The sequence below is a fragment of the Phaethon aethereus genome (assembly GCF_964289735.1).
Source record: "Phaethon aethereus genome assembly, chromosome: 11".
In the NCBI taxonomy this organism is placed as follows: domain Eukaryota; kingdom Metazoa; phylum Chordata; class Aves; order Phaethontiformes; family Phaethontidae; genus Phaethon; species Phaethon aethereus.
The window spans coordinates 22,493,106-22,520,016 of NC_138587.1; the positions used below are offsets into that span (position 1 = coordinate 22,493,106).

General features: G+C 39.8%; 1 protein-coding gene across 1 annotated transcript in view; it reads right to left on the minus strand.

The window, feature by feature from the left end:
• EFCC1 (EF-hand and coiled-coil domain containing 1) overlaps positions 1-26,911 on the minus strand; it is a 53,141-nt gene that overhangs the window by 12,057 nt on the left and 14,173 nt on the right. The window contains exons 3-4 of the mRNA XM_082004865.1: positions 3,659-3,804; positions 14-146 (exon numbers count right to left, since the gene is read on the minus strand). Of these exons, the coding sequence (XP_081860991.1) occupies positions 14-146; positions 3,659-3,804 (279 nt within the window). The remainder of the gene's footprint in view (positions 1-13; positions 147-3,658; positions 3,805-26,911) is intronic.

Consider the following 26,911-nt stretch of genomic DNA (forward strand, 5'->3'; position numbering starts at 1 on the left):
CTCAGAAACCTACCCGCTGCCACAGCAAGGGAGCTTGGCCAGTATCTTCTTCATTCGGTCCACCTGGGACAGCTGGTCTCCTGCCCACTTCTCCTCCTCCTCATCAGAGGCAGCCTGGCCCTCCACCGACCGGAACAGCTGATCCTCTGCTGGAGAAACCAACAACCGCGTAGCAGCAAAACCACAGCCCCCATCTGCTGCAGCTGCGGCAGCAGAACCCCCCCAACTGAGGCAGAAGGCCGTGAGATTTTAAAATCCCCAGTGAAACACGGTGCAGGGTCCTTCAGCACCCGTGGAAGGGGGCTTTAAAGCTGCGGCAAGGGAGCCTCGGCAAAGATCAGTATTATAAGGGTCTTGAATACTTCAGCACTCTCATGCAGGTAACTGGTAGTTAATTCACTTCAGTTCTCTTCTTTCCTGTAAGTAATGATAATCTAAGGGCACATGTGGAGGATCAGTGTGTTATTGGGGGGGCAATTACTGTTCATGTATACGATCAAATGCACGCTTTTCAAGAGGCATGAGAAGCCACTGTACTCTGTAAAATTTTTTTTGCATAGTCATTGTACCCGCCAAACACATATTCAGAGTGCAGGAATCCGATACAAATGTCCTCTAATTCATTCCCTTAATGTGTTTTGTAGGGACGGTGATTTTAATATATAAATGTAATATTAGACCCATAGCTATCTAATGTTTAGTTCTATCTTTTTTTACCTAAACCTAATGTCTGCTCACATGCCAAATAAATTACAAGTGAACTGTCTACAATACATGTAAATATACGTGTACTATTACAGTAGCATTTCAGCTTTTTTAGCTGTATCTTATAAAAGCTATCGCTTTTAACTCCTCCTTATCACAAAAAGGCATTTACTGGGACTCAGAGTGTTATTATGATGCTTGTAACTTATAGGGAGTCTTGAAATAGTGAGTAGATGAAAGCACTGTTCACACTTTTATTCTTAACATTTTTTTGGGGTTGACATCAGATTAAGCCGATGTCAACATGATTTTAAATTTTATCATTATTTACCTCAATCGCTCCCAGTTAATTGAGCAGGTTTAATGAGTTCTAACAGAGCGATCCAGTCAAATGCTGTTATTTCTTCAAACACTGAAACGCATTTGACCTTAGGCGGCACTACAGGCGTTGTAACCGGCACAGGAAAGGTGAGCTCCAGGGGACGAGCCACCCAGCAGAGACTCCCAGGTAAATGATTTTCTGTCTCGCTTCAAGGACACAAGCGCTGGCAGTTCCAGCTGAAGTACCGTCTCCGTTGTCACCATTAGAAGGACTTCTGAGGTGGTCTGCAGCAGGCAGCGAGCCATCCGTTGGGCAGGGTCCCCTTCAGAGGGCAGCCGTGCTACGCCACCTCTGCCGGGCTCCCTCGCTGCCAGCCTGCGCTCTGTTTAATCTCTCGCGGGTCTATTTGCAGCAACGAAGAATAGGGTTTTTTTTAATGCAATTTTCATTCTGGTAGCATTCAGTGTGCCTCATTTATAGGTTATGATGTTCAATAATTTATTGCCTAAGCAGGAAAAAAGCTTAGTTGCATGCAGTATTGCTCTTTAATCAGGGAATGAATGTCTGCGTTTTCATGGCAATCCTTACACTGCACAAACTAATTTATTAGAAGCGCTTTCTTTCCGTGAGGCTGTGCATGGCCAAAACAAAACGAAAAAAAGGCTTTATATTTTCAATCTGTGATACATTAGTATCTTTTTCTATCATCATTTATTTTCTTACCATAGGAGTTCAAAGGGATAACGATCAGTGTTTACGACTGTTGTGGCAGCCATGAGAACTGATTACCCAACACTACAGATACCTTGAAGAGCTTCGAACTGGTAGGTTTAATCCAGTAAATTAATTGCAGCATCTGGCATGGCAGACACTCAGATTAGGGTTTTTAAAAATGGAGGAAAAGGCCTGTGAATCTCAAGCTGTCTTCATGCTAAGATATCTAAGATACATGTAATGCTTTTTGGCTTTTTTTCCTCCCCACCTGCCCTGGGAATGTCCTCTGCTCTGATTAAATGTGTATGCAAAGAGACTGTCTTTTACACGCCCCTTGTAGGTTATGAGTAGTAGGACTGGAAACCAGAGAGGAAGAGCAAAACTTCTTATGCACCTCTTTTAACATAAAGCCAGTATTTTATTAAAATTCTTCTACAAAGCTAATATTTTTAAAAAATATTCTGTCAGTAGAATCGTAGAGCACTTTATTATTGTGATATTTAGGCATTAATTTGTAAACTAGCTAATGTAGAATAACTTGCCCAATTCCATTGATGCAAGTGTTGTTCTGCTCTGAGAAACTGGTATTTGTCAAAGTATATATAAGCAATTACAAATAATTCTGCATCTAGATTTATTTATCTAGTATATCTAGGTTTATCCCAGATGTTCACACAATATTTTTATTTGCTCAACTTTCTGAGTTATTTTTCTGCCTGATTCTTTATTTGGTGGAACACTTTCACGTTTCTAAAATCCATAAAACCACAATTTATTTTTTTGAAAAGCTTTTGCTAAAAAGCAACTTGAAATATGGGTAGTGTAGGTTAGACGTGGAAACTCTGAGCTTGCAAAGTGTCTGATTTGATTAAAAATATTTGTAAAAGCAGGCTTATTTTATAAGTCTAACCACATGGAGAACATACTATAATGCTAATTTTATTTACATGTCATTATTTTTCATAGTCGTAAGCAGCTGCTTGCCAGATCCATTCAATACATACCTAAAATCTCATTTTTTGTCACTAAATACTCCAGTAAAGATGCCTTGTTGCTTACAGTTAATGTCAGATGAGTGCTTTTGTCTTCTGAATTAGATATGTCAAACCCACACACCTTCATTGCATCCTCTCCCCCCTCAAATCACTGAAGGTAAGTCAAACTTGCCAGACTTCGCATTTGCAATTTACTTGGCACGTAAGCCGCTACCCAGGGAGGGAGGGAAAATGTTTGGCTTCTAAGGTGCCTATCATAAATGTGTCTCATCATGACAGCAGCTAAATGACCCACCCCCCAAACTGCTGTCTCTCTGAGAGCCCTTCTAACTGTCTGCTCTACAAAAGCCTAGTCGAGGTCATCGGTAGCGAGAGCCAGCCTTGGCCAACCCAGGGATGTTAGAAGACTTTCAAGGAACGCCTCATGCGGTCCCACGAGACATCGCAGGTATGCAGCGTTATGGCGGTGGTTAGCGCTGAGTGTGCGGAACAGGTTGGACCTTTTCATTGTTGCTGAAGCAGCCGGGATGTTTCAGAACAGTGGGACTGTACAGGATGGTAACTGCAAATGGCTTCCTTGGAAATTATTTTAGCTGAAGTTCTGAGTCTTTATTTACAAAGAAATGAAAACTTCATACTTTGAAGCCAGGAAAAATGTTTTGGTGAGGTGAATCGTTTGGGGGGAAAAAGCAGTTTTAAAGCATAGCTCTAAGTAATACGTTCAGTCTTTTACTAAAACACAAAATTATGTGGGGAGTGAGAAGTAGAAAGCTGATATATTGCCTTTTATTTAGGTCTAGGATTTCAAGATTCATGAGGATTGGTTTGTGGCTTTGGTGGTTTAATATCTATATTAGTTTTTTCTGCTGAGGATCTTACAAACCAGTGAGGAAATAACATAGCTGGGTACTGGGTTTGATACCGTTCTCAGAAACGCCAGCTCCACCGGTGGGAGATCGTCGATCTTGTGGCACAACAGACGTGCAGTATCTTCCATCTGGTAAGGCTGCTCCCTCTTTCTGCTCTGGGCCGCTTCTTGAGGGCAGCGGAAATCTCACAATTTTCGACCTGGAAAGGAAGGGCAAAATCAGGAAATCTGAAAAACCAAGGCGAATGTGCACAGCGTAGCACAGGGACGATCAAATGCTGTTGTCCAGACTTGCTATAGAAGAACGGGTGTATCTGCCTTCAGTGCCTGTGAAATTGAACTCCGAGGGCTGCATTCGACTGCTTCGCTAAGAATCAAAGGAAGGCAGATTTCAGCTATTGTTAGATTTAGGTAATGAGAACTAAATGTTACTTACAGCTCTTAGTTCAGGTGAAAGACATCTAGAAAATACATATGGAAACAGTCTACTCTGGCCATAAACTTTCCCTTCTCCACTGACAGCATGCTTCATTTTTACCGTGGGGACTCTTCTAATGTAGTAAGAAACTCACAGTTAGATTGGATAAATGGAAACTTGGCATATCCATCTACACACATAAGGCTTATGTCAAACATCCTTTGTGGTAGGAATAAGCTGCCTCTCAGGTATGGAGCTAAATGAACACCAAGTCCAGCCCATTACAAGCTTGTGTATGTTACATGCCCGTGTTGTGTAATGTAATATTACACATTTCATCTAGAGTACCTTTCCATTGCTTCCTTTTTTACTATTTAGAGAACAGTTTACTTTCAATAGCTAGATCAGGATATTTTCCTATTTAGACCGTATAATAACGTGGTTATAGTTATAACCACGTATATAACGCGGTTATAGCTCCCAGTAGGAGCTGTCTTGTAGTTTACAAAGAATCTATATGCAGAAGAAAGCAAACAAAGTTCAGGAGTTTTACAGTAAATTAAGTTCCCTCCAAATTCTTTCTAAGTTTAGTTTTGGTCTGGTGAATACTGAATATTTCTTGTACTTAACACATAAAATATTCATCAACAAAAAGTGAGAGTTGAAACACTTAGCAAATTGGTCATACTGAAACAAGTTGTATAACGTGATCTTTTTGTACAAATATTCTAAATACTTCCCGCCTGTAAATGGAACTACTGCTAGAAACAGGACCTTAGATGTAGTAATAGAAAAGCTGATGCCAAGTTAGAGATGAGTTATCGCAGAGAGCTTTTGTTTAATCTAACACAGCTGCTGTCAGTTCCTGAAGAACCACACCAATATTAGTTCCCTTGTTGCTTGTGAAAGTATACCAAATAAATCAGATCATGAATTTAACAACAAAAGTCAATATTTCAAAATATCTGTAGAGACAGAGGCTGAGGTAATCCATGCTTAGGAACCAGCACTCCTTTTACTCCCTCGAGTAGAGCTAACTCCATAAAAACTGATGACATATTTCATTTACAATTTATGGTATTATTTAGCCTGGCAACAATTGGATTTCCTGTAAAGTCAAGGGAGATCGCAGTCTCCAAAATGGAGTCTGGCTAGCCATTTAGCTTAATTAGTTCTGGAAAAAATAATTGTGACGTAGTGCACAAATAGCAAGCACTATTAAGCTTGGGCATTCAAAATGGGGGCTCCTGGAAGCATCATAGAACTTCAGTGTTCTGGACAGTTGCTGTGGAATGTAGTAGTATTTCCTTTCACAAGAATGTTACATTTTGTTTTTCTGAAATGTGCTAATTTCCTTCATTTTAAGACAAAAATATTTTGGGGTCTGGCACTCGGTCCTTTACAGTTTTTAAGGACTGTCACTGGTATTGTGCAGACTGTTCTCTTAGTTTTGAGCTGCGGTATAATTGGATCTGTTTGGAGTTCAGATTTCTAGAGTTAGTTCACATGATACAGAGATGTTGACATTCCATTGAATATTCATTGTAGTCTCAAAGTTGGTTAATATTTTAACCCATAAAACATTGAGAATACTGCAGGTATCATGGAAGTGTTTCTAGCAGAGGTGGGTAAGTGCTGTGATGTTTAATGGGAGATCTGCTAGTGGTATTAACTTCTTACATCTGGCAACCTGGTTTCAATTTAGCTTGCAGTCCAAGGAACATTATGAAGTTTGGTGGGCAAAACAATCCTTCTCATAAAATCCAGGACTTGGAATAGCCGACTCCCTCCACTTAGGTGAGATTCGAGACAGACCTAAATAATAGCTTTCAAGTCTCTGTAGTTCTTGTAAGGGAACTTATAATTAGTTGATGAAATACAAAGTACAAACTCTGATTATAGTAATTTTCTTTAGAGGACTTCATCAGTGCTCTCTTAATGTGGAGAAATTAAGGGGCCCATACAGATGGCATGTTTTGTTAGGTCTTTCTGCCCAATATATTGATTAAAGACAGCCGTTTCTGTCTTCTCTGGAGATGTTCATATGGGAAACTAGAAAGAAATGCAAGTTTTGAGCAAGGGTGCTCACAGTCCCAGGTGCTCCAGAACTTAAATCTTGGTTCTAGCCCAGGCTCTATCATTTGCACCAAATCACATTGTGCCTTAGTTTCTCCAACAGAAGCAAAGTTAGTGTACCTTACACCCTAAAGAAAAAGGCAGCACAAGTTAAGATACAGCCTTGTTTTCTAGAAACATGCATGGAGATTATTTCAAGGTGTTTAAGAAAGGGGCAGATTTTAAATGTGCGTGAAGGAACGTCTGGCATGGACAAGCTGGAATTTCAAAGCTTGTCCATGACAGATAAAAATGAAGGACAAAAAAAACCCCAAGCAGCAGCATGAGTAGATAGACAAGTTTTAAAAAACCCAAGTGATTTGGTCAGCTAATATATAACGTCAAGGATCTGTTGGAAATAACAAAACTGGAAACCTTTTGTTTTGGAACGTCTTGCCAGGAGTCCAGTAGGTAAAGGGAGGCGGGATGTCCTGCGCAATAGACTCCCAAAGGAGGGATGTTTAAACACAGTTGGTTTTCATTCATGTCATCCAAAAGCAGTTGAAGGCAATGATCTGGTGCCAAAGGTCAGGAGGCAGAGCTCGAGATCTTTTTGGCTATACAGAAACTGGCGGGGGGTGGGGGAAAGGGGGCTGCTAATACTGCTCACGTAGCTGCAAGGGCAAACTCACCATTCCTTTAAAATATAACTGGAAACTAAAGATGAGATGGGTTGAAGAAAGTTCTCATCAGAAATGTTGCACAGACTAGAAGAATAGCATTAGGGATACTAATGAATCTTTGCTGTCTATTGGAAGAAAGGACTGTTTCTTTCTTTAATTTTGCCATCAATATAGGATCCTACATTGACTTCAGAGAATATTTCAAATTTCTGACTGGATTGTCTCTTTTTTGCACTTTAAAGAAGATGCAGCCCAACAGTACAGAAGGTGTTAACTCATAGGGTTGCTTCATGCTCCTTAGTTCACATTGTTGGAGTACACAGCATTTCCCACTTGAACGAGGATGGTGATGGAGGCCTGAATGGAGTCATGGTGGTTCTCCTTGGTAGCAGAACAATGAAACACCATGATCTCTTGATTTCTCATCATGTGATTTAACCACTAGGTCATTTTTTCCTATTGGGGAGCTTTTAATTGACTTTAATGCCAAATCTGCACTCTTAATTTTGAATTGGCAGGGGTTTCAGGATCGAAAGAAGAGCATAATGAAAGAGGCCAACTGGCATGCTTTCACTGTCATGGTAAACGCTAAAAGGAAGAATCTTCACTCATTCTTAAACATAGGTTTAATTCTTTTCTCATTAGTATTCATACAGCATCAAATGGGTCTTCATAAATGAGAAGAAGAGTGAATAAACGGCACATTTGTTTAGGGCAAAGATCAGAGGGAAGGCAGTGCTGAAGACGCCTGGGAAGTGTTTGTGTACGGTGCAGCGTGGCAAGGCTTCCATGGAGACAGGCAAACAGGCCACATTCATTTTCAAGTCTTTGTACTGAGGATAATGGGCAGCTCCAGAGAAGGAAAATTGAAGAGGGGAGATGTTGCAAAGTGCTGGACCTTAAAGTAATTTCCGTGACTAATTGGCTTTTAATTGGCACTTCTGTTATTCTTATGGAAACTTCTAACCGCAGCAAAACCCACCTGCTTCTGGCACTAAACAAATCTTTAACTTAAATAATTCCTGACTAATCATAAAATAACTCAGAGAAATTACTTAGCTTCATGTTCACAGACCTTTAACTAGTCTTTTTTAGAGATGTGTTTGGAGCAGGTCCAACAGCTGTGTGAATATCTACATTGCCTTAAGTATGGTTATACAAATTAAGCTGTACTTTATTTTTAAAGTGTATGACTTGTGTTTTTTTTAACCAAGATGAGGTGTGATTTTAATTTTTGTACTATTTTACCCAAACTGTCAGAGTTCAGGGAACACAGAATGGTTTCAGCTTTGGCTTATTCCCTGCAGGGAATTACAGAGTTTAGAAGGTGTGCATATTTTTGATTTATTTATGACTTTTCATTTAACATTCAGATCAAATATATTTTCCCACTGGAGCTAAGTGTCTGTGTAGGTTTTCCAAATACATCTGTCTTTGGTGCTGTAAGCTGTGAACCCCTCTCCAACTGAAATCATATGAGTGAACTTTCTATGATCAATTCAGATTTTAAATTGCTTAATCTCAGGTTTTAAATTGGTTGATCTGTAAAGCATTAAATAGAAATGTTTAACGTCTGAATTGTTTAGTAGCTCTAATAAAGATCACTGGATTTATACTGAAATAAGGAGAAGTTTGTAGCTAAAGAGACTCTTTAATACCAGTTACAGTTCTGGGAGGTTTCCTGTTATTGGCTGATGATTTTTATTTTCTTGGCAAAATCACCATGCTCTAGAAAAAAATCATTTTGCTAGTGGCAATGTGTTTTCTTGCAGAATCTTTCTCTCTTTCTGCAACTGTGTATAAACAGGCAAATCTGTCACAGGTAGCAGAGAGTAGCAGAGTTATACCTTGCTGCCATGCAGTGTTCTTCCTATGGTGATTTCAAACATTTTTGAGACAGCAGAAACCTTTGTGCAGACGTAGCGAAATTACAGAGTTTAAATGTGCCTCTTACTGTCCACACTGTCCCATTCCAAAGATCAACTTCTCTAAGCTCTGCCTGTTTGGGGGAAATTGTTTTTCAGAAACTAGCTACTCTCCATACACACCTCTTTATCGTTCATTTGTCAGCTGCTTTGTTGTTGCTCCATTTCATAAAATCTGAAATCAGATTAGAAAAATGTATCTCCTGGGTGGTACGTTGGTTTTCCTGACATACTGGATTCTCAAAGATTTAGATGCAAAGATCTTCTGTTGCATATTGCTTTCCCATGCCGTTTGGGTTGAATTTCTCACAATCCAAATGCTTCTTAGGCTGATCTTTCGGGTTTCAGGTGAGCAAGAATAGCAGAAGTAATTGCATTTCTAAAAAGCTTTATCTCCTTTGTCTGGAGCACTGACTGTTTTTAAGATCTTTGAAGTACTGAACATGCTCCAGTCAATGGCAATGAAGAAATACGTAAAACTGTGCCAACAATTGTGCATCTCTGTTTATGCTAGGCCAGCTGGCACTAACAACCAAGAACGGGGCTGAGATTTTTCCCTTTTGCTCTCTGTGCCCTCCCTGGCAGGGACACTAGCACAGAGCTTTGACATATAGGAAAGACCAGAGGAGTTTTTTAGGCGTGCAAGAGTAGTTCCAAATAAATTTGGAAGAAAAACTCCCTCTTCCCTACCATCTCTCTCCTTTAACACCTTGCTTCCACTCGGCATCTTCTCATACCTGATCCTGTGTGGTCCGAGTTGTGCAAGTGCTTGTGCTGCTATGAACTGGATTTATGAAATGAGACGTGTTTAAGATATCTCATCCCTCTCTTATTTTTGGAGAGAAGTTTGAAATTTGGATCAGTCCATAGCCTTAAGAGTTGCATCTTTCAGGGGATGGCAAAATGCAGGGCCACAACAGGAGCGGGCGGGTGGAGACAGCTTTTGATCAGGTTTTACTGCTGATGGAAACGTGCGATTGAGTTACAGCCTGAATAGGTGCAGTGGTTAAAGTGAGATGGAGAATTACAGCAGCGGCAGACTTGAACGTGGAGAAAGGAGACAGAATTGGGGCAGAGATAAAGGGACAGAAGATGAAATCTATAGAAAAAAGTGCTTAAGGGCCAAACACACTCCCTGCTAAAATTTGGGATGCTATCCAAGTTCTTGGATTCTTGCCATTACTATCCTATCAGTAAATGTTTGGGAAAACCACCCACAAATTGGTTTCTCCTTCCTCCCCCACTGCAGGTCCACATGGAGGATGATAATTTACTGGGATGTCAGTCGCTCGGTTAACTCTGAGCAGAAATCTATGCAGAGAATGTAGAGAATCTGTGTTTTCTAACAAGAGGGTCAGATGTCATGATGATGCTACCTGATGCAAATTCTTGTGTTTTAAGTGTATTTGGTTTTTTAAGGTTCTCAACTTACAAGATGTCAGGAGGTTGCCGTAACCCCTGGAGCACATGCATTACAATATAGTTATTATTTGTAAAATCGCAGTCAATGTTTTGCCTGTGTGACCTTTGCCTCATTCAAGGCAGGGGAGGAATGATTTCTGTGCATGGAGGACAGCTTCAGAGAGAAGGAAACTTCTGCCAGGAGGTTCTTTTCGCATCTACTGCAGAAGCTATAAGTGGCAAGTCAGGTGCGACACAGGAACAGAACAGAGAGTGTCCTTGTTAAAGCAACTAAATGCTCCTTTGAGGAAGAAGATTCTACTCCTGTCTCTGCCAGAGCCCCTGCACATGCTAGGCAAATTACTTCAGGTAGGCTTTCTACACATAATTACCGTGTTACATGTGTACAGATAATAATTGGGTCCTGATTTTTGTTGTTGTTGTTGTTGTTGGCATGGAATTTGGGACAATGGAGCAAGAGAACTGCAGCTGTGGCATGGGATCATGGAAGTTATCGTTTGTGTGGTTTGGTCTGAAATACTAGGTACTGTGACCATTTAGATAAGTCAGAGTGAGCACCTATAATTAGCAAAAAAAATTGATGGTAATCTTTCCAGTCAGGTATATCATACCGTGATGAAGAGTATACTAAAAACCTAGTCATTCATTTTCAACGTAATGGTTAAGGTCACATTTACAGTTAAGATAAATATCGGTGCATTAAGACAGACCCACCGAAGTACAAAATCGGCACTCTTATGCATGAATACACACACACACAAATGTACTACAAATAAATAACTAAGGATGCTGAATTAAAACCCTATGGGCAGGTTTCATTCTATGACTTACATTCGTTTCAGCTCTGAAATGCAGCTCAAGATCTCCGAGTCTCACTGTTTGGTGTTTTCCTTAACCTTTTTTGGCCTTGAAACTTTAGGTTACCATTATTAATAAACTATTAGTCATTTGGGCTGCTCCACGGAAGATAACATTTGAGAATTGGGCTAAACAGATGAGGTAATTATAGTGCTTTTATAAATCCTGTAGCTAGCAAGGGATTAAGTTGCATGGCAGTAGTTCTTGAGTATATCCTTGATGAATCAGACTGCTTTTTGCTCTGTGTGGGGTATTCTATGGTTAATACGCACTGCGCTATCCAGGAGAAACATACATCACTTTGGAATTATGTCATTCAGATATTCCTGCCCCTTAATGACTTCTTTTGTGACAAAATAAGGGAAATGATTTCCAGATGTTGTTCCACTGGAATAAAGAACTCTATTGCCACACCCTACTAGCTAGAAATTCAGATATTTGCTCTGAAAGTCTAGTTTGGATGCAAACAATGCAGATCTAAATAAAGCTAGAAAAGTTTAAGTATCACTTGTTCTTGATTAAACTACTAGCATAAAAGCTATTTGCTAAAGCTTGCACAAGTTTTCTGGGAAGTCTGAGAAATGGAAGTCCTAGATCTGTTACTTGCTCTTCTTATCTGTTACACAGCTCTGCTCTTGAGTTTCCCTTCCTTCCATGTTGGAACAATTATTTTGATTTAGTGTAACTGAAGTTTGTGTTAAGCTGGCAATGTCAGAATTACTCCAAAAGCCCACAAGACTCAGCAGTGTATATGGATCTGGGACTGGTGCTAGACCTCACAATAATGCGAAGCAGCACAGCAGTCTCTGTCTTAAGAGACGATACTGAGGGACAGCTGAAGGATGAGAAGGGCTTTATGCAATATGGTACTGACCCACTGACTAACTGTTGGTTAAATAACAGCATTTCCCTCTTACACCAATATGGCTAAACCTTTTCAGCCCAGACAGCCAAATATCCCTTGGTGGACCTTCCTAATAGGCCGTGTGGGTGCAGCAGTATTTCAGAGTACCTGGCTATGTGCAGGTGAATTAAGACTTTTGCTGTTGGTCCTCACACCATGCGGTGACAGCCATTTCAGCTGTTTTCTGTAACAGCTCGTTCCCAGCTGGAGAGGCCTGGATGGTATTGCCCAGTGGCCTGGATCCAGCCTGCTGGTTGCCGCTTCAGCACTTGGGTCTATGCCAGGCTGCTTTCCACGAGATGCTTTACTACATCTTGTGGGTCCCCTTCCTCAGCTCAACATCCTCCAACCCCACCCTAAGACAGGACGTAGGCTCTTCTGCCTGGAGCTTGCTGAACTCTCCATATTGGCAATACGGTACGAAGCCATTTCGGACAAGCAATGCCAACGATTTACTTCTCCAGCTTACTGGGAAGTATGGGTTTGAAATGAGGCTGAAGCTCATGCGAGAACAAGTTCTCACTCAAGATTTTCAGTTCTCTTTGCTTCTAATCATGCAGACCGTCCCACTGACAAAACGTCTAGACCTTTTTTTGAGATCTCCTTTTAGCCCAGCCCATAAGGAGTAGCAACAGAGGCATATGAAAACAAACACACCCCATAACTACATACACATGAGTTGTGTGTATCTATTCTCCCAAGTCTATTTGTCCTTCTTGATCTCCAAACTTTTATTTTTTCGAGTTCTCTCTCTCCTAATATCCTGACTTGTATTTTATAGAAAGATGCTCGAAACCCTACAACCAAAAACTAATAACTAAAATACCATGAAATTCTAAAACACTGATAGCTATAACTAAGATACTTGATATAGGGCATATAAGCCAGATAAAGAAGAGCAGCAGAGCTGTGGTCCTGTAGATAATTTCCTTCTGCCGTTGCTTGTAAAACAAACCCCCTCATGTATTTCTTCACGTAGGTGTGTGTTCTTTAATCCCAAGGAATCCTTCCGTTATCTCCTGCATGCTAGAGTGTCTGTCAGTAAAGATCAAATGTCCAATGATCCTTTTAATGTCTCCTAAATAAAGAAAAGTGTTCTTCCTAAACAGATTCAGGGAGTACTTATCAGCAGGGTGGAGATCCTATTGAAATTAACTCTTAGAGTTTAAAATGTCCGACAAAACACTGTTTTTTCAAGTCTCTGTTGTAGGCAAAACTGCAGATATCCCCAATCGTGGTATAAGCCCTGAAAGTACCTATTTACTGCCATGTAAATTCCTTCTGGACCTCTCTCGGAACTTCACAGACTGAGAGCCTCATGGATTTGGAGTGACAGAAAAGGAAGATGGCTCACTTCATAAGCAACTTTGTCCCTTAAGGGGGCTGCAAGTTATTTCTGACTGGCTTTTACTAAGCATTTGGGAAAATGTGACATTAATGTATGTTAACGGGAGGGGCTGCAACCATCGATTTTGCATCTGAGTCGGATATTTCTTACGCTCTCACAGGACAGTTGCATAAAGGCCTGTCTAGTCGTTCGGTCCCTGCAAGTTCCCGAGACGAGAGCTGTCCTGCGGCTATCGCTGAGCCCAGAAGCTCGGAGCGCAAAGGGGACACGTAGTTACTGTGAGACCTGCGCCTGAAGTGTCAGGGCCAACAACTGTCTGCTGTGAACGTGGGGAAGTCGCCACTTCCATGTTCCTCAGATCCTGTGTCAGGAAACAAGAATAACAATTACCTCATACTGTTGTGTTTTCTGTTTCACTGATGCTTGTAAAAACATCCTTAGGTCTTCAGAGACTGCTATTTCTCTGTTAGATACTGTATAATTCTGCTAACTCCTTCATATTTAAGCTCTGTGCCTGCTATTCTGAAGCTTTTTTGCAATAGTTTTAAGTTTCCTGAAAGCCGCCCGTCTTTTGCTTTATTGAAGCCTTTATTGTTCTCATAGGCGACTTGCAAAAAATAACTGCCTTTACGGCAATCCCAAATGAATGCCTTTCCTTCCCAAATGTTCATCAGATATTCACCAGTTCATAGCATAGCAGCTTTTATTTAGTCTTTTATTGGCTGTACAGTTGGATGAGAAACGTTATTTGCAGGTTGAGAAGCCAGTGACAGAAATGTAACGTAACCAGACATAGCTGCTCTCCGCACGTAGGAACTGATTTCTGACAGCGTATGTTCAGCACTCTGCCTCATCTGCTTTCTCCATGGGTGGACCTCTGCTTGTCTCCGCAGCACCTCCAATTTCCTTACCTGATGAACCTCAGTCCAAGCAGGTTTGCATTGTATTTATCACCAAATTTACTTAAACTTCATCTAAGTTTAAACCTTACGTAATATCTTTCCTACTATAGCAGGATACTTAAGCAGGTGCATAATTTTAACCAAATATGTAGTCTCGTTGACATAAAAACAGTTTAATTACATTTTAGGTTTTTTGTATCAGTTGCAATCCTTATATAAATGAAGTCACGCACCTCCCTAAACTTTTTACTAAGTAAAGATTTCAGTATTACCGTTTGCTTTTGCTTTACAAGGCATCTTTCAGTTTCTGTAATAGGATTATACGGTATGAATTTCCATGATGTTCAAAAACAGAAAATCAAGACTCAATGGGGTTTAGGCAATCTTTAGTACTGCCGTGGAAAAAGCACCCTCTTCTGTCAGTTAGAATCACCTGGATTTTGCAGAGTGGCCATATAGATCATTGAAGAGTTGTAGAAAGTAGACGTAAATTAATACAAACATTTGCTAGAGGAAAAAAGGTGTGATTAACTTGTTTCTCTGAAAAACTAGATGCCATAAATGTAGAACATAGGTTAATATATGAGCATATATAAAAAAACTCCAGGGTTTAGGGATGACTTCCAGTAAATAAAATATGGTATTTCAAGGTACTGTAAGCTGAAACAGTTAAGCAACTAGACTATGACAACAGGCCTACATTAAAAGACATTTAAGAAGTGTAACTTGGGCATACAGCAGCCCAGCAAAGAGAGAGACTAAAAATATAATCACAGTCACGTTAGCGTTAGCTGAATCCCTAGCACTGGACAGTGTTGCTTGCTACTAACGGATTGTTGGTCCCATCTGGATGGTTTCTCTTTTCTTGAGCTGTTATTGCACTGTTAAGGCCAGTTTTCTGATACTCTCTTCACATGCACGTGTTTTTATAAAATGTGGCTGTGATTTTAGACCACCGGACTGTTGGTGTAGGATATAAATGATGTAACTTACCATAAGTGTATACTGTGTCAGTGTGAGGAAATCATGACCTAACCTGTTTGAAATTAGGAGGTATTACTGGGATAAAACCAAGATCAATAGTGGTCTCTCTTAGGAAGGAGAAAACCTAGTGGTGGTGTGATTTATCCAGCACTGATATTGTGCGGCTGAGATAATGTTCTAAAATTGCACGTACCCCTCGGAGCTGCCCAGGGTGGGGTGTGTTCCCTATGAATTAGGGCAATAGTACAAGGAAAGCCTGACAGGAGCCCTTGAAAAGACTAATGATGTAAGTGATAATAGGATTTCTTTTTGCAGGACAAAGGAGCAGGTAAGATTTTATTAGTAATTTAAAATGAGTCCCATTCCTCCCCTCTGCCCCACACCTATTTTTTTCCACTACATTTTAACTGAACAAGCAGAAAACTTGATTGAGCGAGTAGTTACTGCCCTGGAAATTGCATATAGATTATTTAACAAGCGTATGAAAAATTGAAACAAAACCACCTTCCATCCTTTTTTAACAATGCCTGTGGCTCAGTTTCTCTTTGAAATGCTCAGCCATGCAGCAGAGCTGCAGTACATAGGGAGTAAATTCCATCCAGGTTCCGTGGAGCCTAGCAGGCTGTCAGAAACCAAAAGCAGACAGGAATTTATGTTGCAGTACATGAAGCACATTTTCTACTTTTGTTTTGGATTTTCTAGCTCCACAGTCTAGAAACTTAGATGTCTAAATCAAATCAGAGCTACCTTAGAGGTAATTGAAGTGATGCAAAAACCTGAGAGTGATTCGGTTTCGGCTGCTGTATATTTAAGGTATTACAGAAGCTACTAACGTTAGGTTATTAAAAAAGGTACATTACGGAGGTAAGATCTTTAATCATACATGGCTCAGTGCTACTGTGTCTTACTCCCCGAATAATGACTGGTCATGTATGGGCATCACAGACTGTAGTACAGCCCTATGGTTCCTCTCAAGTAGGAGAGCTAATAAATGAGCTGAAGGAGAGAGGGGCAGATGGAAGTTTTGACTAGGAAAATTCCTCATAGGAAGGTTGGATAACTGGGATTCATGCTTTTCCAATCAACATTACTCTAGATTATTCTAACAAAAGGCTTTGGCTCTTTGCTTTTTTTTTTTTTTTTTTCTTTTCCCCTTGGGTGTGTGGTTTTTCGCCGCCTTTTTTTTTTTTTTTTAAGACCATGCTTAATTGCAGGTTTTTCTCTCTTCATTGGTCTCGTCTCCATGTAGCAGCCCTGCTGCATGTGAGCTGGATGCGGCTTGTTTGAGGGCTCACAGTTACCGCTGTGGGACACAGCACTACTCGCATCGTATGCAGCCCCTACCCTCAACAGGAGCCCCACAGTGGGTAAAGGCGATTCTTTTGGACAATCTTACAGGTATTTAGAAACAGATACTTCCTTTTGTTTTCATAGAGTTTCCTCAATAGATTTCCACAGGAAAAGAGGGAAATCTGTATGAAAAACAGGAAGCAGTCCTCAGAAGTTCTCTGTAACATAGCACTAGGAGGAAGACTTAAAATAAATGCAGTTGTTTGAAGTGGTAGGTGATACCAGTTGTATTACCTTACTGTAAAAACAATTATTAAATTTAACACCATAGGGCTACAGTAGAATTAAAAACCTCAGGTATTTATAAAAAATATATTTAGCCTTTCATTTTAGTTGTCAGCAGGTGACTAATGTTTAAACTTCTGCAACCAGGTTTTTATACCACTTTTTCTATTTGCACTTTATTGCCCTGGGCAACTCTTTTGGAAAACTTCTCATCTGCTTCAGCCTTGGATGAGATCCCAAACTTTCTAATGCTGTTCCGTTCCTCTTGCATCCAATATGAGACTTAATCTTTTCCCTTGCCTTTTGACATTCTACAGTACAGTTTCAAGTCCTAAGATTTCTGTATTAGAAGGAAGACGGGTTAGGATAAAATTTGATATGCAGAAATAATTGTTAATGAAAAAGTTCTAGAAATCTCACATTGAAGTTTTTTTCTGATCCATCTTCAAACTCCCATGAAGTTCCAAAGGTCATAGAGAAGTTATTCTAACTTTTAGTGCGAGCACTGAAAAGGGAGGGGGAAGTTTCTAACTCTCCACCTTAAAAGCAAGTATAGTCACACTAGGAAAATATTCCAGGTTATTGCTGGCTGCATTAGGAAGCTTATTAGCCTATGTAGCCTTAGGTAGGCGGAGGTGACCTGTTAGAAAATGGGGATGGCATGTGGGATGACAATTTTTGAGGAAGAAAGCCTTAAATTTGAAAATTCTTAAATTTGGAAATTTGAGCTTAATTTTACCATCACTTTCTACGTTTAATAAAGCCAAACGTCAGGAAGAAGATGAGTTTGGCCTTCACAGTATGTTGTTTGTATTTCAGAATGTTAGAGATAACATATTCTGTGCTCATTTCTAATACAGACATGGGTAAAAAATGCACACAGAGTATGTTCCTGCATTTTACTGCTAGGTTTTTAGTAACTAGTGATATTCTGTTTCAAGAGATACACGAAATAAAAGTTCAAAATCCCCACAACCCAAAAGCACCTAAAACAAACCCCCCCTTTATTCATACTATTTGGCTGGCAACAGTAATAGGTCTTTCTAGAGAATGTAGATTTTTCTTGGTTTTGTTTTCTGTAGATACTTTAAACAACTAAACAGGGGAAAAAAATCAATATAGTCTGTGCAAAGTGCAATACTGTTGTATCGTTAAGCCTGAAATTTATCAGTAGAGAACCCTTCCCCCTCCAAACCATCAGTTACAGTTCTTAAAATGATCTTGATTATACTTACCACTTGAAGCGACTCAGTCTTTCATTACATGATTGGTTGCCGCTCTGTAGCGTGCTGTAATTGTTCAGTAACTGAGAGAGACTCTAATAATCCTCTATGAGTGATTTTGTTTTATACATTGGAGTGATTAGGCTGGCAATAACGGCTAAAGGTAAGATTTAACATGATCTGCCTGCGTTTTTTTGATTTGTAAATTCCTTGAAACAGGGCATGAGTACATTAAATGTCATATATCTGGAGGGTCATTAAAAAAAAAAAAATGCTGGCAGTAAACTAAGGCAGCTGTACATTTACGTCCTCGAAGGATTAATGACGGCATCCCACGAGCATGCAGAAGTCTGGTTTGCATTAGCAAAGGCTCATTGAATTGCATTCATCCTGGCCAGAACTGGGATGTTTAGGATAAATACTGGTTATTTTCAGGTCCCATCCTGCTGGGAATAGAAATGACCTTAGTTTCAGGTGTAAGGGCCACTATTAATGCTTGTTTGAGAAGTGACAGGCTCCAGATTTGATGAGGGGTCTAAGTTTGTAAAAAAAAAAAAAAACAAACCCCAAAGGACAAACACAAAAACCGAACTGGTGCATAAATTTCATTTTCTAGCAGAAGCATTTGTTTTAAAATGCCAGATCATTCCCAGATCTCTAGTTAAAATCCAAACACATCATTAGCAACAGAAAGAAAGGTTATATCCCATGCAGGTCTATTTCAGATGACTTTAAAATCACATCATGCACAACTGCCTCAAGCAGCTTTCAGGTGTGTATACTGGTGATGACAGAGAGTGTCTTATGGTGAGATTTCTGGCAGCTGCTGGAAAAATTGTTATTTAAATACACTTATCAGAATAATAGGAATTTAGGCTCTTGGGTCCTTAGCAGCGCAGGAGAGACATGGTGGCATGCATACAAGTTCCCAGTATCCCTTAAGACCACTGTTTACTTCTGTTCTTAGAAAGGCCATGCAGGATCAAAGGTTACTTCAGGGTCTATCATTACTGTTTAGGAACGGGCTTAGCAAAATCTTGACTACAGCAGAACTTCAATGCCTGCCTTTATTTCAGAAGAGTTTCTTGTATGCAGCCTTTTAATCAGGTCCAGGCAATTTGATTCTGTGGAAATGTTTCAGTTACTGTATTTTCCAACCTAGACTGTGTGAGATTCTAAGAAACATTTTTTTTCTGGCCACATGCAATATGATGTTGACATTCTGCTTTTATTCAGTTGAATGTATAAAATAACTTGCCTGTTGCAAATGATACCTAGATGTAGGGCTCTGGTAGCTGGGCTGTTAAAACAAGAGCTGCTTGTTTCATGTGTCTGCTTTGTGCACGTCGCACTGTTGGTTGTAGCTAACCCATGTTTATAGATGGAGACAACCGGAATATTGTTCACTGTATCTTACCCTCCCAGTACATATCTGGTAACGCCGCAGAGCCATACCCATCAACATTTGAAATTTTGGTGCCTGTTACTTTTGCAACTAACTGTATTTGTTTTCAGTAGCAGGGAAAGAGTCCACAGTGACACTGTTGCTCGTGAAATAACGAGGTTGTGCCAGCACATCCCAGTCTGAGGGATCTGTGCTACTGCTGTGGATGGGATTTATGTGACTGACTTCTGCTAACATCAGTGTGACTCCCGTGATAACTCAAAGGGGGAGATGATGCCTCTGTGCTTAGGAAATTGTAACCGAATTCTGCTGCTGTCATATTTTTGGCGTAAAACCTGGGAGATCAAATAAGGTTTTATCACTATTCTGCTAGTGCTACTACTTCAAAGATGTTTTGTTTCCCTGTATTTCACATCGCCTATGTAAAATCCAAAAAAATACCCAACCAAAACCTCCCCGCGAAACCAAACCAAATAAAAAGGTTAGCCTAAGCTGTGGAAGGACTGATTTCCCTGTACAATTCTAAACCCAGAGACAGGACTGTCACGTGTTGTAACCACTCCCTAAACTTGTACATTTAGAGTATTCGTGAACGCATTCGTAGCAATGTGGATGTTTCAAAAAAGAAATACAGGCACAGAGCAAGTCTAGAGCAATCTTTTCCCAGGTTCCAATAATCAGCATTTTGAAATTTCCACACGCAGAGTGTGCATGTGGACTTCTGTGGTGTTTTAATGGACATATAAAAGCTTATCCGTACAGATATGTAAAAGCTTATCTGAGGATTCAAACAGTTTCACAGTTTCAGAGGACCGTATCATTAGTTTTGACAATGTCATTCCTCCCCACCGAGAATGATATTGTTGTGCAGAGTGCCTATTTTTTTTCTAAATGTTGGCTCTCTTTGCACACTGAAAATGAAGCCCGGCGTGGGCTAGAGCCTCTTGCTGTGAGGGACTCCACAGCAGCAAACGGCTGACAGTAATTCATGCCGAGTAGACAGACCACCTCCACTTCTTGCAGAGTAATAAAACCAGACTATGCTTATGTACAGTGCATCGGAAGGCCCCAAAGGTCTTGTAGAGGATTTAAGAAATCATGTTCACCGTTTCCAAGCTCTGTCTATTGCTGTGGTCCCACTGAATTTTAAAGACTGCATCTGAGCAGACAAAGTTTTGCTTGCAGAATAGCCTTCCCCCCGCCCCGCCCCAAGGGTGGGACTAGTTGACAAGATTTTTTGATTTCTATGAGGAAAAAATGGATTTTGAATTATGGTTATGGTGCTCCCCTGCTCAGTGCTGCTCTTGCTATGGACTTCTCTTGTCACTCTCTTATTCCAGAAGAAAACGTAAGCTGAAAAATCTTAACACATTCATGAGATGCCAGCTTGAAAGATAGCCACTTTCTACTCCTTAAAAACTTCCCAAAGATTCAGTGCCTTTACAATTTTTAGGTTTTGTTCGTTTGTTTTTAAATAATAAGCATAACGGTCATACTGTTCTAGCAACTGCATCTTCTGCAGAGCCGTCTGGATTGCCTCACTTCATATGGCTGGTACGGCTGACAGAGGAGTGAGATTTACTCATTCTTTCTACCACCAGTGGGCTGCAAGTATCAGCAGGACCTGGGGATGAGTAGCACCTCTCCAAACTACACCTGATGTTCTCTATGAGATTCCCTAACCCTATATAAGAAATGCCGAAATCAAAGTACTGTCATTTTGAGTCAATTTACTTGGCTTTTCTTCTACAAGATGTATTAAACCAAAATAAAATCTTACAAACTTCAAGTGTAATGCCAGTACAGATCTCAAACTGCCATCAAACCAATCTCATCTAGTGCACAGGTTCACGTCCTGAGCAACGACTCTGGAATCCAAATTTAGGTTATTTTAATTAAATGCTTCTTCGTTCCCTGCGGGTCTGTGGCCAATTGAAAAGTATCCTAGAGATGGATTTTAGCATGATACATAAAACCTACCAAAAAACATAGATAAGTTTTAGTAGAGCAGCACATGCTGTTATGTATTTATACTTACTTGCCAGCATAGCATCTATAACAATGGAAAAAAGTTCCCTAAGTTAAAAGCACAAAATCAATAAAGGAAAACTTTGTGGGGATTAAACCTGCAACTTTGTTTTCAATTTCAACAGATTTCCTGAAGCGGAAAACTACAATGTAGTGTTTACAAAACTGATGAATTCTCCTTGCAGAATAGAATAGTTCAGTTGGAAGGGACATACAGCGATCATCTAGTCCAAGTGTCTCTCTTCTAAATTATTGTTTGCTTTTTAAATCGTCTGTATTTGATATTCATGATAGAATTCTTTAGAATTCATAGTGTCTTCTCCAAGACATACACTGATGTGAATAGACTTTTAAATGAGATTTTTCTTAATAGTCTGAACAGGTAATTACATCATGCTCCTTTATCACATATACATTTATCTAGGACTAAATATTCAGTATACGACCTGTATTTTATATCTTCGGTTCTGGCAAGTGCACAGTAACCTCTGTAATAATAGATTTCTGAAATAACAAACATCAATGTCAGAGTTCAAAATATACATAAGTCCTTGGCCACGTTTGCACAGTACACAGTAATAAGATCTATTACACAACTTACTTTCTCATCTTGCCATTTAAAACAGAATAGTTACTATTCTGGTGACATAAATTATTAACAATGGTTGAAGTAAGTCTACTAGTACAGCCTGAGTGGTCGTAGTATGTTTATTAATAAAAGCCCACTGCCGTGGGAGCAGCAGGACTATTTAAAATCAAATCCATTGTATTCTGAAGCAATGCTCTTGGTCTAAGTTTGGAACGACTGCTTCGCTCATGAATATTAAGTGAATAATGCAAGTGGTCTGAATGTGTGCCATATTTAACAATTCGTATCATGTACTTAAGCTTTCTGTTTTACAGGACGGGCATCTCAGTCTGTTTCTCTTCCATTTGTGTAGTGAGGCTATTCTTCTACTGTTTTCAGGGTCTTAGAAGAGGGTTTACCATTAACACGTTTTAGAACCTCTTCATTCCTTTTTTCAATGAGATATAAAGTTGTATTTCTATCTCAGGACTACCTGGACTAGAAATGAGAAAAATCCCTCTTTGGGGGGGATTATAGAACACCATTTTCTCTCCCTTGACAGCCCTGACAGAGTGTGAGAAACCAAGTTAGACATGCATTTATGGCCAGATATAGGTGAGGCACTTGCATGGTGAATGTAAGGTATCACACAGCCCTCTAAATTATTGAACAGAATCTTCAATATTGCATATATATGCGCATAGCTGAAGCGAGAAAATGTGAATAGAGAAATAGCAGCGTAAGTCCATGACAGACAGCTGCAAACAGCATGAAGGCCAAATAAATGTAAATGTTAAAGTACATACTTTATTTCTGATAAACGTACAGTATTTTGAAAATGCTCTGCTTGCCTCCAGATCTCAGCCTGTGTTGATAGCCACTGGGCCAACACTCTTACAAATGATCTTTTTCAATTATGTAGGAAAATATTTGCTGTGCCAGCATGTCAGAAACTCAAAACCTAGCTTTTCAGATTAAATTTTGCTGTAGGCGTGAACGGGTAAAAAGATCTTTGCAATATTGGTATGGCTGTCTCTTACACAAAACCTGACATCCGCGTTGAATAGTGGCTGCTGGTTTCCAGCTCAGCAGGGAACTTCTGTGATTTGAATGGAGATGAATTAAGTGATTTGAGATTGGACAACAGGCATCCGGCAAGCAGAGCGTAGGATGTGAAAGCATGACCTAAAGGCAGAGACTTGTGCAGGGGTTTTGTCATACTAGATTTCGGTTGGACTTTTCATCCATCTAATCCTGTGTCCTACTCATTATGTCCCCCAAGCAGATGCTTATGAGGAACGTGCAAGAAATCCCATGATAGGTTGTTAACAGGGGAAAGTTTCATCTAAAGATGAGATTGAGAGTTCGGCGCTCCCACCGAAATAGAGGGTTCAGAGATTTTCCAAAATTCTAGCTAATGTTTATCACTGTGACTCAGAAATTCTTCTTACCAGAGGAATAGTTCATCCATTTTAAATCCTGGTAATATCCAGATACCAGGGATATTTTGTAGCAACGGTACTACTTCACCTCTCGTTTAGATGCACAAAGAAACGGCATCTGTAAGCTTGTAGCTCATCTTTTCCTATCTTAAAGGTAATTGGAGCACCATTAACTACTATGCGTAATAGCTGCCTACTTCTGTGGTCATTATAACCATAACTTTTTAGATGGGGAAACTGATGTGAAGGAAAAATCTCAATGATTCTTCCAAAGCTATGGTCTTAAGTCTGAGTCAGGGCTAAGCTTAGAGCATGAGACCTCTTAAACTGTAGGTGTATGAGGTAAACTTGATTCTCAGAGCAATAACCTAGGATTCTTGCAGATGAAGACAAGGTGATGTTACAGACACTCCTAAAATCAAACTATTTTATCGTTTTATGTATATTAAAAGTGCAAAGAGAACACTCATACATGCATTCCCTTTTGCATCCTTCCCTGGCCTTTCACTGCAGTATGTGTGTAGATTTGCTTGATGACTCAGGCAGAGATGTCATCTTTCTATTTAATACCTGCTAAGGGTTTGGTGGTTTGTTTTTTTTTTTTTTAAAAAAAGGTATTTTAATTGCTTTCTTAATCCATGTGACCTTTCATCAAGCTAACCATCTTGCAGGAAGGTACTCTACAGCTTGCTTTACCTGCTATGTAAGCACCACTTTTTTTTTTTTTTTTGTCTGCTTTGAACCTGCCTCCTGCTTTCATGTGATTACTCACAGGTCCTGCATTGGAAAAGACTGAACAATTCTTCCCTATTCATCCTGATCTTCATGAAAATGTTACAGACCTTTTTCGCTTCTTTCCTCAGCTATCTCTTTTCTACATCTGCAAGTGGCTGAAATAAATTCCATGTCTCTTTTTCACGCTTGTTGCCTTTTCCAGTTTTATTTTGTTTTAGGTGGAAGAATCACAATTTCCTTTTTCTGATACAGACGTTCTATGAATGTGCATGATTGTTTTCTTTGTATTGTTCTCTATTCTTCTCCTGATAAAATTTAATATTATATTTGCTTTCCTCACTGCAACTCAGCAACTGAATAGACACATTCCTAGAGTTACAAAGCTCAAAGATGTAATTCCCAAGCAGTTATAAAGAGTTCAGAGTCCATTGCTGTACCTGTTCCACCGAAGCTGGAACTGTTGTTTGGTGGTGTTTGGTTTTGGGCTTTTTTCCCCCCCAAAGTGGGAAGTTTTCATTAACGTGGTGAGTAACAACCTGCCATCATCCAGTCACTCAGCTTCCTAAGATCATTCTGCAATTCTTCACAGTCAGTCCTTGTTTTTAACATCTTGAATAATTGAGTCATTTTTAATTTTCATTATTATTTTCTCTAAAAATCAAATTATATTCACATTGTAGTAGTTTCCCTCACTATGTGGTGCATAAAGTATATTTTTCTAACTAAAATACAGACCAAACAAAACATGTTTTCAAGTACTAACCCAGGCAGACTACCAGTCATGGTTAGAATTAGGATAAAGCTGAAGTTATCTATCCAGCTCCCCCTTAGACAGTGGATATTCTGGTCTGAATCTAAGCTTTGTGATTCAAATGCAGTTTTCGTTGAGCTATGACTCAAATTACTGAGGTGGAACCTTACTGCTTTTAATTCCAGAGATTAATTCTTAGACTTGCCTCTGAACTATGGTATCTTCTGCAGTGTTTTTAATGAGATAGAAACATCTTTATAGATCGTGTTTTTTAATGTATGACAGGCTTCCGTTTCTTTTAACACAAATTAACCTTTTAAAAATATAAAATCTATAATGCATATCATCCACTAAGTACATTAATGATGCATGCAGTATGTATTTGCTTAATTGAGGCGGGAAAAAAAGCCCTTTAAACGTGAAGATATGCAATCTAAGCCACATAAACTTTTTTTACACCTGTTTTATAGCACTTGCCACTTTATTATATTCTGGGCCAGGTCATGGTTTTACAGTTCCATTTATAATGTAATGGGAAAAAAGATCTATCGTTTTCATAAGGATGGCAAAGAAGCGTATGTTCCCAGCGTCCTGGGAGGATTTTTGGTTCTGAGAAGTTGCTTTATTTTAAGCTTGGTTAAAACGCAAAACAAACGTTCAAAAGCATTGATTTGCTTAACTTCACCGAAAATAATAAACACCCGAAAGTGAACTCAGGCCTCTGCATGTTGAATTGATGAATAATTCATAAGCCTGCTTTTAAAAACAATACAGTACATGGTTTTCTTTCTGTGTTTCAGCAGCTCCCCTAGTTCACATCCATCTTGCCTACTGTAAGCTGTTACACCATTCTCCTCCAACATAAGACTTAGTTAAAATTCACCATTCTTGTTGCCAGTATTAAAACTGTGTTTTGAAGGGGTACTCTGACCCTTTCTGAAGCCTGACTGATGATAGTTCAGATCTCCATTACACTGATTGTCCTGCCAAACCTTTGGCCAAAGGTAACTATCCACGCATCGCAGTTCATTTTAGGCGTGCAGGAACCTTACAGGCTGTGTTTATAGACGGAAAAGGAAGGGGGTCTGTCTTCACACCGTGGCTGTCCAAGCACCAGCCTCTGTCGTAACGAAATCAAGGAAACCAGCAGCTGAGTGTTGTCTGCTGCCTTCGCTGGGCCCCCTTTTTACCGCTCTCGACAACCTCTTGTTTTGTTTTGTACGAACTACGCGGTTTCATCATTCATTCTGACTGTTTGATTTAAGCTTCCATTCCCTGGGTCAAAAAAAGACTGGCAAGGGAGGAAGGATGAAAGAAGGTGACACTTTGACAGCTCCTTTTTCACAGTAATGAGCAGAACTGCTCTTTCTTTCCCTGCTCCTGTTCACCGTGGCCTTTTCTTTCTTTATAGAGCCACACGAAGGGAAGAAATTGCCGGTTCAGCTCTGCCTTCCAGGGACTGACGAGATAAACTGCAGAGCTCAGGGTGTCTTTTGTGGGCTCTGCCTATGGAATCATTGCTTTGTTTAGGGGTTATTTTCTGTTTGTTTCCTGTATATAATGACAGGGAAATGTAGATTAATAGAATTAAAGTTTCTGCTTGAGTCCATGAGGCAGCCAAGCATCATTTGCTTCCTGGTGACTTCTGTACCGTGTGTCACGCCCGTTCACAAAACGGAATGCCGTTAACTTAGCTACTCCGCGGGACTCTGCCACAGAAAAGTTCACTTTGCTTGGAAGAGGAAGAAATAATTTCTACCTGTCCAGCATTAATCGTCTTCTGTTCTAAGAACAACATCATTTAACAAGGAGGCAATTTAGATTATAAGTAACCTGCAATCTAAGCAGAAGAAGAGACTTCTTTGATGCAAGACAGTGCTGTTTGCAGAAGCAGAGCCTTAACTGATAAGGTTGGAGAACTACAATTTAAAAGACTTTGGGTACTTCACAACAAGTGCCAAGCCTTAGGGATCGACAGTTTCTCTGGTTCATATAAAGTACAGATCTAAACACCTCAAAACTCTCATGATTTCAGATCTTTAATCATGATTATTTGATGCGAGTTCAGAGCTTAGATCATT